This window comes from Salvelinus namaycush, chromosome 15, assembly GCF_016432855.1.
Source record: "Salvelinus namaycush isolate Seneca chromosome 15, SaNama_1.0, whole genome shotgun sequence".
NCBI classification, from domain to species: domain Eukaryota; kingdom Metazoa; phylum Chordata; class Actinopteri; order Salmoniformes; family Salmonidae; genus Salvelinus; species Salvelinus namaycush.
The window spans coordinates 3,398,208-3,414,080 of record NC_052321.1 but is presented as its reverse complement, the minus strand read 5'-3'; the positions used below and the strand labels follow the sequence as shown (position 1 = coordinate 3,414,080).

The 15,873-nt window shown below is 43.0% G+C and overlaps 1 protein-coding gene across 1 annotated transcript; it reads left to right on the top strand.

Annotated features, from left to right (window-relative positions):
• Nucleotides 1–2,788: 2,788 nt before the first annotated feature.
• Nucleotides 2,789–11,460, top strand: LOC120059802 (synaptojanin 2 binding protein). Its single transcript, XM_039008851.1, has 4 exons — nucleotides 2,789–2,958; nucleotides 9,540–9,676; nucleotides 10,015–10,110; nucleotides 10,359–11,460. The coding sequence occupies exons 1-4, from the start codon at nucleotides 2,892–2,894 to the stop codon at nucleotides 10,509–10,511; spliced, it is 453 nt and encodes a 150-aa protein (XP_038864779.1). The 5' UTR covers nucleotides 2,789–2,891; the 3' UTR covers nucleotides 10,512–11,460.
• Nucleotides 11,461–15,873: the final 4,413 nt, after the last annotated feature.

Sequence of the window (15,873 nt, the reverse complement as noted above, 5' to 3'; positions counted from 1 at the left end):
AGATGCCATTACCTCTTTATTGGAATATGACTTTACCCAGATGAGCATCACATTCCATAGAAACCTTTTATTTGCTGAGTTGTGTCTGTCCTGTCCTGCCTGCAGCTGAAGAGCCTAGTGGAAGAGGACTCGTTTAAAGTAGCTGTGGATGGGAACCATTGTCTGGAGTATGAGCACAGAGCCGGAGGGTTTGAGGACGTCACCCTGCTGCGTGTGGTGGGGGGATGTCACTCTCTACAGCGTGGCCCCTAGTATGAGACTACGGCCTGAGTCCCAAATGGCACCCTATTCCCTATGTAGTGCACTACTTTAGACCAGAGCCATATGGCACCCTATTCCCTATGTAGTGCACTACTTTAGACCAGAGCCATATGGCACCCTATTCCCTATGTAGTGCACTACTTTTGACCAGAGCCCTATGGCACCCTATTCCTTATGTAGTGCACTACCTTTGACCAGAGCCTATGGGCCAATGGACTGGATGGGGGGGGGGGGGGGGGTGCAGCTCACGAATACCCCTTTTCACACTACAGGGGCGACCCGAACCAAACTTGCTCATTATCCATCCACCGTTGTTCCCTGGGCCGTGTTGGAAAGGACAATGTGAAAATAGAATATCTAAGGCCAACTCAGTGCAGCTTGGTTTGGCTCAGTAGTGTGAAAATACTATACAGTATGTTCTATAGGCTATGGGAAAATTCATTTTCTGGGTACAATCAAATGACTGTCATATATATCGTGGGAAATAATGTATACAAATGAGGGAAAGGAAGTAGACTATGTAACGGTAGCAGAGGAGGAGAGATCTGCTTTGAACCGTTCTAGGGAAAGTAGCCATGTTTATTCTGCATGAAATGTCTAGGCCAATGGGGGCAAAGGTGCCGTGTCCTTAGCATTTCACAATGTTTTCATGACATTAACCTAACCTCATTAACCTGTATTTAACGAGGCAAGTCAGTTAAGAACAAATTCTTATTTACAATGACGGCCTACCCCCGGCCAAATCCTAACGACGCTGGGCCAATTGTGCGCCGCACTATGGGACTCCCAATCACTGCCGGTTGTGATACAGCCTGGAATCGAACCAGGGTCTGTAATGACATCTCTAGCACTAAGATGCAGTGCCTTAGACCGCTGCGCCACTCTGGAACCCCCAAAATATGTTAGTGTATTTTACTGTCTATAATCACAGTTTTGGTTCACCTTTCAGAGTTATGGTGTGGGTGGGTGGGTGGGTGCGTGCGTGCGTGCAAGTGTCGGACTGAAAATCAGTGTGGCTTTTGCTTTGAACCACTTTATGTTATTGCTGGCTGTGAGGCTAGATGGACTTGGACAGACTAGCATAATAGACGGAGCCTTGGGTGGCTGCTCTCGGTCTTCTTTTAGCTAGATCTAGCTCGTAAATCATAGCAAATATGTGTCTTTTAATTTTTCAGATTTAATCCTTGACTGTCTGTCATCTCCCGATTTGACTTGAGGATCACATCATGTTATCACTGATTTTATTTTTGCACAAAATGATTGCAAGAAGACAGATCTACAGCAAAAATATGACTTTGTAGATTCGTTGCCAAAGACAACGTATTGTTTCAATAAGAAGGTTTGACAAAGACAAAGTATTGTTTTAATAATAAGGGTTGTCAAAGACAACGTATTGTTTTAATAATAAGGGTTGTCAAAGACAACGTATTGTTTTAATAATAAGGGTTGTCAAAGACAACGTATTGTTTTAATAATAAGGGTTGTCAAAGACAATGTATTGTCTTAATAATAAGAGTTGTCAAAGACAAAATATTGTTTTAATAATAAGGGCTGTCAAGACAACGTATTGTTTTAATAATAAAGGTTGTCAAAGACAAAAGTATTGTTTTAATAATAAGGGTTGTCAAAGACAAAATATTGTTTTCATAATAAGAGTTGTCAAAGACAACGTATTGTCTTAATAATAAGGGTTGTCAAAGACAAAGGTATTGTTTTAATAATAAGGGTTGTCAAAGACAATGTATTGTTTTAATAATAAGGGTTGTCAAAGACAACGCATTGTTTTAATAATAAGGGTTGTCAAAGACAAAGTATTGTTTTAATAATAAGGGTTGTCAAAGACAAAGGTATTGTTTTAATAATAAGGGTTGTCAAAGACAACGTGTTGTTTTAATAATAAGGGTTGTCAAAGACAAAGTATTGTTTTAATAATAAGGGTTGTCAAAGACAAAGGTATTGTTTTAATAATAAGGGTTGTCAAAGACAAAAGTATTGTTTTAATAATAAGGGTTGTCAAAGACAACGTGTTGTTTTAATAATAAGGGTTGTCAAAGACAAAGTATTGTTTTAATAATAAGGGTTGTCAAAGACAAAGGTATTGTTTTAATAATAAGGGTTGTCAAAGACAATGTATTGTTTTAATAATAAGAGTTGTCAAAGACAAAAGTATTGTTTTTATAATAAGGGTTGTCAAAGACAAAAGTATTGTTTTAATAATAAGGGTTGTCAAAGACAAAATATTGTTTTCATAATAAGAGTTGTCAAAGACAATGTATTGTTTTAATAATAAGGGTTGTCTAAGAATAAAGAGACCTGATATATGACTGGTGATGAATGGGGTTTCTACAGCTACAACAGCCAGGCATCCCTAGGGGTTCTACTACCCAGCTAGTACCCCCAGATTGAGAACCATCTGTTTCTCTTGAACGATAGTAACAGTTACGGGTGGTTCAATCAAAGGTCACGAGTAGAGCGGTAGATTGAAGAGCAGTCTGGGAAGTGGAGTTCTACTCCACGAGAGAGCAGGAAACTGCAGGCAATAGAGACGGTACTCCTGCATGAGTTCACCTTCACATTTATAACTACCCTCAAAAACAGCTATTTAGCTTATCCTCCGGATTCCTTACATCATGAACGGGTCAGCAATGTATACTGCGCCTATCGTGCTGGATATAAAGTTGAAAAGAGGACCACAAGGTAAGAAAATAGCTTTCATTCGCAACTCCGACAAATCTGTTAGTTGGCAAGCTTGCAAACGGATGGCCTGGATAGCTAACTAGCTAGTTAACTGTTGTTAGCTAGCTGGCTGTCTATTTAATTTATGCCAATTTGGTAGCTAATCTGGATATTGCAAATAGGCTTCAATTTGAACGCCACGAGATCGGGTTTTGCTACTGAGCCAAATGAGGATCTAGCTAGCAGCTAGCAATGCTAACTACACTGAACTAAAATATAAACGCAACAAACAATGTCAAAGATTTTAGAGTACATATAGTTACAGTACATATAAGGAAACCAGTCAATTGAAATTAATTAATTAGACCCTAATCTATGGATTTAACATGACTGGGAATACAGATATTCAGTACCAGTCAAAAGTTTGGACACCTCATTCCAGGGTTTTTCTTTATTTGGGCTATTTTCTACATTGTAGAATAATAGTGAAGACATCAAAACTATGAAATAACACATTGAATCATGTAGTAACCAAAAAAGTGTTAAACAAATCAAAATATTTTATATTTGAGATTCTTCAAAGTAGCCACCCTTTGCCTTGATGACAGCTTTGCGCAAGCTTGACATTCTCTCAACCAGCTTCATGAGGTAGTCACCTGGAATGCATTTCAATTAACAGGTGTGCCTTGTTAATTTGTGGAATTTCTTTCCTTAATGCGTTTGAGACTATCAGTTGTGTTGTGACACGGTAGGGGTGGTATACAGACGATAGCCCTATTTGGTAAAAGACCAAGTCCATATTATGGCAAGAACAGCTCAACTAAGCAAAGAGAAATGACAGTCTATAATTATTTTAAGACATGGTCAGTCATTTCAAGAACTTTGACAGTTTCTTGAAGTGCAGTTGCAAAAACCATTAAGCGCTATGATGAAACTGGCTCACATGAGGACCGCCACAGGAAAGGAGGACCCAGAGTTACATCTGCTGCAGAGGATATGTTCATTAGTTACCAGACTCAGAAATTGCAGCCCAAATAAATGCTTCACAGAGTTAAAGTAACAGACACATCTCAACATCAACTGTTCAGAGGAGACTGTGTGAATCAGGCCTTCATGGTCGAATTGCTGCAAAGAAACCACTACTAAAGGACACCAATAAGAAGAAGAGACTTGCTTGGGCCAAGAAACACGAGCAATGGACATTAGACCGGTGGAAATCTGTCCTTTGGTCTGATGAGTACAAATTTGAGATTTTTGGTTCCAACCGCCATGTGTTTACGAGACGCGGAGGTGGTGAATGGGTGATCTCTGCATTTATGGTTCCCACTGTGAAGCACGGAGGTGTGATGGTGTTGGGGTGCTTTGCTGGTGACACGGTCAGTGATTTATTTAGAATTCAAGGGACACTTAACAGGCATGTCTACCACAGCATTCTGCAGAGATATCCCATCCCACTATCATTTGTTTTTCAACTGGACAATAACCCAACACACCTCCAGGCTGTGTAAGGGCTATTTGACAAAGAAGGAGAGTGATGGAGTGCTGCATCAGATGACCTGGCCTCCACATTCACCCAACCTCAACCCAATTGAGATGGTTTGGGATGAGTTGGACCGCAAAGTGAAGGAAAAAGCAGCCAACAAGTGCTCAGCGTATGTGGAACTCCTTCAAGACTGTTGGGAAAGCATTCCAGGTGAAGCTGGTTGAGAGAATGTCAAGAGTGCAAAGCTGTCATCAAGGCAAAGGATGGCTACTTTAAAGAATCTAAAATATATTTTGATTTTACACTTTTTAGGGGGGGGGGGTTACTACATGTTTCCATATGTGTTATTTCATATGCCTTCACTATTATTCTACAATGTAGAAAATTGCAGAAATCAAGAAAAACCCTTGAATGAGTAGGTGTGTCCAAACTTTTAACTGGTACTGTACATATTTACCTCAATTAAATCGTACCCCTGCACATCGACTCGGTACCCCGTGTATATAGCCAAGTTATCGTTTCTCATTGTGTACTTGTTACGTGTTTGACTTTGCTATTATTTGTTAATTTTCTTTTTCTCTGCGTGGTTGGGAAGGGCGGGTTAGTATACACTTGTTGTTTATGAAGCATGTGACAAATACAAATGAGGTTTTTCTAGTCACCTCCAATGAGAATACCTTTATGTAGCTAGCTAGCTCGCCTCAATCTAAATGTATTGGTCACATACACATGGTTAGCAGATGTTGATGCGAGTGTAACGAAATGCTTGTGCTTCTAGTTCCGACCATGCAGTAATATAATAATAATATCTAACAAGTAATATCTAACAATTTCACAACTACCTTATTCACACAAGTGTAAATGAATGAATAAGAATATGTACATATAAATATTAGAGGTTGACCGATTATGATTTTTCAACGCCAATACCGATTATTAATAATAAAAAATAATTGTAATAATGACAATTACAGCAATACTGAATGAACACTTATTTTAACTTAATATAATACATAAATAAATTTAGCCTCAAATAAATAATGAAACATGTTCAATTTGGTTTAAATAATGCAAAAACAAAGTGTTGGAGAAGAAAGTAAAAGTGCAATATGTGCCATGTAAAAAAGCTAACGTTTAAGTTCCTTGCTCAGAACATGAGAACATATGAAAGCTGGTGGTTCTTTTTAACATGAGTCTTCAATATTCCCAGGTAAGAAGTTTTAGGTTGTAGTTATTATAGGAATTATAGGACTATTTCTCTCTATACGATTTGTATTTCATATATCTTTGACTATTGGATGTTCTTATAGGCACTTTAGTATTGCCAGTAACAGTATAGCTTCCATCCCTCTCCTCGCCCCTACCTGGGCTCGAACCAGGAAAACAACGACAACAGCCACCCTCGAAGCAGCGTTACCCATGCAGAGCAAGGGGAACAACTACTCCAAGTCTCAGAGCGAGTGACGTTTGAAACGCTATTAGCGCGAACCCCGCTAACTAGCTACCATTTCACATCGGTCACACCAGCCTAATCCCGGGAGTTGATAGGCTTGAATTCATAAACAGCAGAGCTGCTGGCAAAACGCAGGAAAGTGCTGTTTGAATGAATGCTTACGAGCCTGCTGCTGCCTACCATCGCTCAGTCAGACTGCTCTATCAAATCATAGACTTAATTATAACATAATAACACACAGAAACACGAGCCTTAGGTCATTAATATGGTCGAATCCGGAAACGATCATCTCGAAAACAAAAAATTTATTCTTTCAGTGAAATACGGAACCGTTCCGTATTTGATCTAACGGGTGGCATCCATCAGTCTAAATATTCCTGTTACATTGCACAACCTTCAATGTTATGTCATAATTACGTAAAATTCTGGCAAATTAGTTCACAATGAGCCAGGCGGCCCAAACTGTTGCATATACCCTGACTCTGCGTGCAATGAACGCAAGAGAAGTGACACAATTTCACCTGGTTAATATTGCCTGCTAACCTGGAATTATTTTAGCTAAATATGCACGTTTAAAAATATATACTTCTGTGTATTGGTTTTAAGAAAGGCATTGATGTTGATGTTTAGGTACACGTTGGAGCAACGACAGTCCTTTTTCGCGAATGCATCGATTATATGCAACGCAGGACACGCTAGATAAACTAGTAATATCATCAACCATGTGTAGTTAACTAGTGATTATGATTGATTGTTTTTTATAAGATAAGTTCAATGCTAGCTAGCAACTTACCTTGGCTTCTTACTGCATTCGCGTGACAGGCGGGCTCCTCGTGAGGCAGGTGGTTAGAGCGTTGGACTAGTTAACTGTAAGGTTGCAAGTTCAAATCCCCGAGCTGACAAGGTACATATCTGTCGTTCTGCCCCTGAACAAGGCAGTTAACCCACCGTTCCTAGTCATTGAAAATAAGAATGTGTTCTTAACTGACTTGCCTAGTTAAATAAAGGTGTATAAAAATATTTAAAAAATCAGCGTCCAAAGGGGCCCCGTGTGGCTCAGTTGGTAGAGCATGGCGCTTGCAACGCCAGGGTTGTGGGTTCGATTCCCACGGGGGGCCAGTACAACAAAAAAGTATGAATGTATGTACTTGTAAGTCGCTCTGGATAAGAGCGTCTGCTAAATGACTTAAATGTAAATGTAAATGTAAAATGTAAATTTAAAAAATCAGCGTCCAAAATTACCGATTTCCGATTGTTATGAAAACCCTAATTAGTCGGCCATTCCGATTAATCGGTCAACCTCTAATAAATATATGGATGAGCTATGCCGAACGGCATAGGCAGGATGCAGTAGATGGTATAGAGTACAGTGAATACATATGAGATGAGTAATGTAGGGTATGTAAACATTATATAAAGTGCATTGTTTAAAGTGACTAGTGATACATTTATTACATCCAATTTTTAATTATTAATGTGGCTAGAGATTTGAGTCAGTATGTTGGCAGCAGTCACTCAATGTTAGGGATGGCTGTTTAACAGTCCGATGGCCTTGAGATAGAAGCTGTTTTTCAGTCTCTCTGTCCCAGCTTTGATGCACCTGTACTGACCTCGCCTTCTGGATGATAGCGGGGTGAACAGGCAGTGGCTCAGGTGGTTGTTGTCCTTGATGATCTTTTTGGCCTTCCTGTGACATCGGGTGGTGTAGGTGTCCTGGAGGGCAGGTAATTAGCCCCCAGTGATGCGTTGTGCAGACCTCACTACCCTCTGGAGAGCCTTGCGGTTGTGGGCGGAGCAGTTGCCGTACCAGGCGGTGATACAGCCCGACAGGATGCTCTCGATTGTGCATCTGTAAAAGCTTGTGTTTTTGGTGACAAGCCAAATTTCTTCAGCCTCCTGAGGTTGAAGAGCACAACGCTGTCTGTGTGGGTGGACCGTTGTAGTTTGTCTTTGATGTGTACGTCGAGGAACTTAAAGCTTTCCACCTTCTCCACTACTGTCCTGTCGATGTGGATAGGGGGGTGCTCCCTCTGCTGTGTCCGGAAGTCCACGATTATCTCCTTTGTTTTGTTGACGTTGAGTGAGAGGTTATTTTCCTGACACCACACTCCGAGTGCCCTCACCTCCTCCCTGTAGGCCGTCTCGTCGTTGTTGGTATTCAAGCCCACCACTGTAGTGTCGTCTGCAAACTTGATGATTGAGTTGGAGGCGTGCATGGCCACGCAGTCGCGGGTGAACAGGGAGTACAGAAGAGGGCTGAGCGCACCCTTGTGGGGTCCCACTGTTGAGGATCAGCGGATCCCATCTGGATCTCTTGTCCAGATGGGTTAGGGCAGTGTGACTGCGTCGTCTGTGGACCTATTGGGGCGGGAAGCAAATTGGAGTGGGTCTAGGGTGTCGGGTAGGGTGGAGGTGATATGGTCCTTGACTAGTCTCTCAAAGCACTTCATGATGACTGAAGTGAGTGCTACGGGGCGATAGTCATTTAGTTCAGTTACCTTTGCTTTCTTGGGTACAGGAACAATGGTGGCCCTCTTGAAGCATGTGGGAACAGCAGACTGGGATAAGGATTGATTGAATATGTCTGTAAACACACCAGCCAACTGGTCTGCGCATGCTCTGAGGTGGCGGCTAGGGATGCCGTCTGGGCCGGCAGCCTTGCGAGGGTTAACACGTTTAAATGTTTTACTCACGTTGGCTGCGGTGAAGGAGAGTCCGCAGGTTTTGGTAGCGGGCCATGTTGGTGGCACTGTATTGTCCTCAAAGCGAGCAAAGAAGTTGTTTAGTTTTGTCTGGTAGCAAGACATTGGGAACTGCGACGGGGCTGGTAATTACAAGACGAGTTGAGTTAAACTAGCGTTTCCATGGCTTTTCCATTTTTTTCATTTTTTTTGTGTGAGAAGTTGACCGCTCTACCGCACCTGCAATATTATTTTATGACAAGACTGACCGCGTGGAAGGGAATTTATAGGCTACTTCTGGAATGGTTCTGCTTGTACCTTGTCCCACATACATAACATTCTAATCAGCAAACTTCTCCTTCAGTCCACACCTCTCCTGACCTGTCTCCAACTAATACTTGCTGCGCTACCATAGTTACATAACTTACTCCATAGAGATAGAACACTTTATATTTCTCTATGGTCTTTTCCTCTTTGAATATCCAAACAGTAAATCAGTTTATTTATTTATTTCACCTTTATTTAACCAGGTAGGCTAGTTGAGAACAAGTTCTCATTTACAACAACACCTAGGAGTATATGTCCACATATTCTAAGTCAGAACCATCCAGAGTAGTGATGCTGTCAGTCAACAAATGTCCATGTAATGAGAACTCCATACTAAGTATCTCACCTGAGAACTTTCACTTTCATTTCCTGTTCACTCTCTCTCTCCCCCACCCCCTCCCCACCTCTCTCTCACGGCCCCTTTCCCTCCCCCTCTCTCTCTCTCTCCCCCACCCCCTCCCCACCTCTCTCTCACGGCCCCTTTCCCTCCCCCTCTCTCTCTCTCTCCCCCACCCCCTCCCCACCTCTCTCTCGGCCCCTTTCCCTCCCCCTCTCTCTCTCTCCCCCACCCCCTCTCCACCTCCCTCTCTCACGGCCCCTATTCCCCCCCAACACCCCTCCCCACCCCCTCTCTCTCTCACGGCCCCTTTCCCTCCAGGTCTGGGGTTTAACATCGTTGGTGGTCTGGACCAGCAGTATGTCCTGAATGACAGTGGGATCTATGTGGCTAAAATCAAAGAGAATGGCGCTGCAGCCCTGGATGGAAGATTACAAGAGGGAGACAAGATATTGGCGGTAAACATTGACTTTCACTTATTTATTTTTTTTAGGTTTAGAGAAGATAATCTCGTCCCCACCGGCTCAATTGCTAGAGAGCCGACTGGTGGACTAGATTAGGGAGCAGAGGGTAAGAAGGGGGAATGTAAAATGTGATGTTTGAATCGACCAATCAATCGTTTATCTGGGAAATTTGTATTAGGCTTGAGATTCCAGCTATCTACTGTAGAAATTGTGGCTTTAATTACATGAGCCTTTTCTCTGCAAGGGATATCCTAAATGATCATGGTACTGTCAATTATAGTCCTCGCAAATGTATCAAGCTCCATGATGTTATTTTCCTCTGTGTTATGTAGATTAACGGCCACAAGCTGGAGAACCTGTCACACAGTGCAGCGGTGGAGCTCTTCACGTCAGCAGGAGAGGACGTGCAGCTACGTGTACAGCAGAGGGTGTGTGGGACAACCGCAGGCTCTTTTATCACTCATCTGGGACTTCTCAATCAGCTGTCTTGGGGCAGGGCGGGTCATGTTCACTAGGGCACATTGTAGCAAAGTGTTTTGCAACTGATAACAAAAATAAGTATTTCTTATTGGACACATTCAGATATACTATAGCCTAGCACTGAACACAACTCAGATATGGTATAAGATGTGTTATTTTGTTGCCCCTGAAGATTTCTCTCTCTCTGTCCCAACAGCCCACCATGGTCATGAATGTTCCCACCAGTTCCAGGCCTGACGCTGACTCTTCTGTCTCCTCCTTGGGAATACTTGTGGCTGTCCTGGGAGCTGCTGCAGCCGTTACGTTCCTCTACATGCGCTTCCAGCCACAACTGAGGAGGCACTTTTAACACACTAACTTTCTCCTCAAAGCATTTTTTTTAAGAGCAAAATCTGGGACTGAACTTTGCTGAAGGCAACAAAAAAAAAAGAGAGGAAGAAACGAACTAGGAAAGAAAAGTAAGCCACGTTTCCAATTTATAGTTGTTCATATGATTAGAATTATAATTATTCATTTTCTCCCCCCCCCTGTGTATTTTGTGATTTATCATAGTTGCTTAATTAACCCAAATGCTAAAAGTACTTTGTTCTCTTGCCACAGGGATAACGCTCATGACATGACGAGTTAACTTTGTCGTTGAATAACAAAGAAAGATGTAGGCTTCACAATAAACATGGCCGTCCTACTGCTGAGCGGAGCTCCTCAGACAGAAGGACTTGGCGGTTAAAAAGCGTTTTTATTTCCAAATATAAGGGCAATTTTATATCCGTCAAGAGGGGAGAGATTTATTTGTAGAGTTTCTAGGCAGAGTTTGAGCCCTGGACTCACTCTACCCGGCTCATTAGTCTCGTGTTCTCACAGGGAGTTTTTTGGGGGGAAGACCATGTTGTGTTCAGTCACTCGGAGGACCTTTGTAACTGAGTGGCTGATCTGTTTTGGGGGAGCGTGGCTGAGAACTCACTCACTGTGTTTTGATTTAGTCTGTTTATACAGATGCATATTAGCTATGTGTTTTTGTTTTCATATTTCTGTTTTTTTATGTTTTGTCCCCCCTGTCGTAAAACCGTCTCTATAATGTAGCAAAAATACTTCCAGGTGCAGTAGCTGTATATGTGTGAAGGTAACGTTTGGGCTCCTGGCGTTGGGAGGTGATTCAAACTGGTCACAATGACAAGGTGGATGTTCAATCAGTGATGTGCTGTGAACATAGTAGCCTGGTCCCAGATCTGGTGTCTCCTCCTGTAGCCTGGTCCCAGACCTGGTGTCTCCTCCTGTAGCCTGGTCCCAGACCTGGTGTCTCCTCCTGTAGCCTGGTCCCAGACCTGGTGTCTCCTCCTGTAGCCTGGTCCCAGACCTGGTGTCTCCTCCTGTAGCCTGGTCCCAGACCTGGTGTCTCCTCCTGTAGCCTGGTCCCAGACCTGGTGTCTCCTCCTGTAGCCTGGTCCCAGACTTGGTGTCTCCTCCTGTAGCCTGGTCCCAGACCTGGTGTCTCCTCCTGTAGCCTGGTCCCAGACCTGGTGTCTCCTCCTGTAGCCTGGTCCCAGACCTGGTGTCTCCTCCTGTAGCCTGGTCCCAGACCTGGTGTCTCCTCCTGTAGCCTGGTCCCAGATCTGGTGTCTCCTCCTGTAGCCTGGTCCCAGATCTGGTGTCTCCTCCTGTAGCCTGGTCCCAGATCTGGTGTCTCCTCCTGTAGCCTGGTCCCAGACCTGGTGTCTCCTCCTGTAGCCTGGTCCCAGACCTGGTGTCTCCTCCTGTAGCCTGGTCCCAGACCTGGTGTCTCCTCCTGTAGCCTGGTCCCAGACCTGGTGTCTCCTCCTGTAGCCTGGTCCCAGACCTGGTGTCTCCTCCTGTAGCCTGGTCCCAGACCTGGTGTCTCCTCCTGTAGCCTGGTCCCAGACCTGGTGTCTCCTCCTGTAGCCTGGTCCCAGACCTGGTGTCTCCTCCTGTAGCCTGGTCCCAGACCTGGTGGCTCCTCCTGTAGCCTGGTCCCAGATCTGGTGGCTCCTCCTGTAGCCTGGTCCCAGATCTGGTTGTTCTCTTGCCTATTCCATTGCTGTCCCTATCAAGCCAAGGGGTTAGCATGATGGCACAAATAGACTGGCACTGAGGTTGATGTAAACCAGGCATCTCTTTAGAGTGTATGCCACGTTGTTGAGCATGTCACCTACCACGTGTTATGTGTCTGAACGAGAGTTGGCATTTTAAATGCTTCCAGGTTCACATTGAGGCTTGGGTTATTGTTAAAAGTATTGAAAGTATTTTCTGTTAATCTATTCCAGATGTGTGCATCACGTAAACAGTAACGGCCGTAGGCTACATGTTTTATGGAAAGGGAAATATGTTCGCTTAATCTATTGCTTTCGTTTGTTTGATACTGGAAAAACTAAATATTGTGACTTTCAAAGGAATGACGAAAGGTCAAAGAACTCTATGGGAAGCCATTCTGTTGATCCAGTGCTCTGATAACGGCCTGACGCTGCCACCTAGTGAACGTTTAGCATTCCTGCAGCTCATCCAATCACTGTAACAGACGCTGGACTAACTAGGTGTCATAGGGTGTGCAGCAGGCCCTGTTTGTCATAGTGTCTCCTCCTGTAGCCTGGTCCCAGATCTGGTGTCTCCTCCTGTAGCCTGGTCCCAGATCTGGTGTCTCCTCCTGTAGCCTGGTCCCAGACCTGGTGTCTCCTCCTGTAGCCTGGTCCCAGATCTGGTGTCTCCTCCTGTAGCCTGGTCCCAGACCTGGTGTCTCCTCCTGTAGCCTGGTCCCAGACCTGGTGTCTCCTCCTGTAGCCTGGTCCCAGACCTGGTGTCTCCTCCTGTAGCCTGGTCCCAGACCTGGTGTCTCCTCCTGTAGCCTGGTCCCAGACCTGGTGTCTCCTCCTGTAGCCTGGTCCCAGACCTGGTGTCTCCTCCTGTAGCCTGGTCCCAGACCTGGTGTCCTAAATGGCGCCATATTCCCTATCTAGTGCATTGCTTTTGACCAGGGCCCAATAGGTAGTGCTGCTGGAGCGCGAGGGAGCAGCGCTCTTTTCAATTTGAGAATACACATAGCTGGTAAAAAATATTTCTGTAAAGTTACATCTGATAAATACTAAATATTTCAAATTTAATTACCGCAGAAATTCCATGAAAAACCAAATAAATATGTATATCAGCCTAAAGGTAACCAACTCGCTTAGTGCGCTGCCGAACTGCGGCAACAAGTGGCAAAAAATAGGGCGGGTATTGAGAACGGGCTAGGTGGCGTGTTCTTTCCTGGTCCAACACGCTCTGCGCTCACTTCGAGCGGGCCAAAACATAACAAGAACAGACAGAAAACTAGAGGTGGTTACTAAAACTACTGTCCTCAAAACCCTTGTAATGAACTCACCTTGTCTGAGTGTAGCCTATGTCTTGCAATATCACATAGGCCTAATGATTTAACTAGTATTTTATGTAAAATAACCAAATATAATAGCGTAGGCTATAGCATAGAAGTAGGCCTATATTACTGTAACACTAAAAAAACACTTATTTATAAGCTTTTAGGATCCACATTGAAGCTGAGCAGTCACATTTCTTTCCGTCGTGCGCTGTTGAGTTTTGACCGCGTGTACCACTAGGCAGGATATAACCTACGCTTTCTATGATCGAAAACAAAACACACGAAAGACTAATAGTTTAACACCGTCTGTTCTAATTCGCTCACGAAACAGTAATTCCTGAATATCTAAATGCCTGTGGTATTGGGTTTCACCTGTATGTAGGTGTGTGACTCTGCTGAATTATAGAAAGTTAATGAGTTCAATAAGTGTGTCACTTGGACAGCGATAATATAGCGGCAATGTCAATGCTGTGTGTTTTTTTTAATGACGTTAGGGCACCTATTAAATTCATGTTGAATTTGCGTGCACCAGCATGAGTCATTTGTAATGTAAATTTAGACTGTTCTTGTATCACCTTGGACTGGAGTCAGGACACTCAACTGGGCCTCAACCAGACTTGAGTACAGAATATCACCTCTCCAAACGGATTGTTTATTTCAAATGGCATGAATGATTATTGGTGTAACAAATGAATTGCTGTGGAGTTTTAACCTAGTTTGGTTGCCAGATCTCTACACTTTGTCCATGAAACAAAAATCAAGCTAGTATGAAAATAGATGACATGTATACTAAAAAAAGCTGCCCTCTCTATGTTTATTCTGCTTCTATGTTGTCCACCAGTTTGGTGCAGTATAGTTCCCCTTTTGATCGAATGAAACCTTGCCGTAAATTGTATTTAATTTGGTTAGTGAACTTATGTGGAGCAGAAGACATTGTTGCCCTATTCTCACTTGACTTGACACTAAACGTTAGGGAACTAGAATGAACATTGGACTTGTGATGTGGTGTAATGATTTTTATGGGAATATAAGATGAAAGATCAAATAAAAGCCTAACAAGTTATGTTTTGTACTAGATATTTTCTAGACAAGGAGGATGAATTTGTAGCTGCTTTTAGGGCAGCTAAGTGGGGTTAAACCTGAGTGACAGTGTCTCTGTGCTATCTTATCGTTCCATTGGCTTGACATCGCGCAATGGGATGCCATCGAGTAGAAGTATTGTGTATTTACAGTGGGCACTGACAAAACACTTGTAGAGCCCGTGGTGGGCAAGAATCTAAAGGGAAATAATGGTATTATATGGAGTCACAGGGGTGACACTAACAATGACTAATCTAGGCTGTGTCCCAAATGGCTCCCTATGTAGTGCACTACATAAGCCTCTGATCAAAAGTAGTGCAGTAGATAGGGAATAGGGTGCCATTTGGGACGATACTATGTATTTGTTTTAATTTAAAACACATTAGGTGTCTGAAATAATGCGGCTTGAAATAACTCACTTCCATTATCTTCCCTTTTTTATTAATTTTCTGTAAGAGACATACTGAATGCAGTATTCAAGTTCAAAATTCATGTACGTTTTGCCCTATATCGTTGTTAGCCAGTACTATATTTTTTGGATTATCAATGTTATGCATTGTATAATTTTTTGCCTTAAAATAAAGCAGTATTTTGTTTTCAAATTGAATAAAACAATCAAATAAATAAACCTTTTATGGTCAGCATAATGTTTCTCCTTTTTTCTTCTTGCAAGTACTTGTATGTCCTTGTCGCCTACTGTATATGTCCTTGTCGCCTACTGTATATTTCCTTGTCTCCTACTGTATATGTCCTTCAAGCAAGTATTAATTTGTGTTGTAATGCAATGTACCTGGGGCGGCAGGTAGCCTAGTGGTTAGAGCGTTGGGCCAGTAACCAAAAGGTTGCTAGATCGAATCCCCGAGCTGACAAGGTGAACATCTGTCGTTCTGCCCCCTGAACAAGGCAGTTAACCCACTGTTCCCAGGTAGGCTGTCATTGTAAATAAGAATTTGTTCTTAACTGACTTGCCTGGTTAAATAAAGGTTAAATAATTACCCTAATTACCCTCTCCCCTATGCTGATGTTCTGCACAATATAACATTGCTACTGATTCTGTTGTAAAGATTCCACTCTTGGCTTTGGATGATAAATCATTTTTAAAGTGATCTCTTGGTAAAAGCTTTGTCGACTTCTGTAACACCCCACTCTCTCCCCCTTTTATGCAGCCCTTTATCAATTTGTGGTGGTGGAGGGGAGGATGCTTAGAGGCAGAACGATGATGTAATCAAACATTTATGATTGATCCGAAAAATATGTTCGGAGGCGC

Excerpts from the sequence above, each read along its gene's own strand:
- LOC120059802 (XM_039008851.1), top strand. The coding sequence starts at position 2,892 with ATGAACGGGTCAGCAATGTATACTGCGCCTATCGTGCTGGATATAAAG. Across the intron at positions 9,677-10,014 it reads AGGGAGACAAGATATTGGCG|ATTAACGGCCACAAGCTGGA; the intron begins GTAAACATTGAC and ends TGTGTTATGTAG. Across the intron at positions 10,111-10,358 it reads AGCTACGTGTACAGCAGAGG|CCCACCATGGTCATGAATGT; the intron begins GTGTGTGGGACA and ends CTGTCCCAACAG.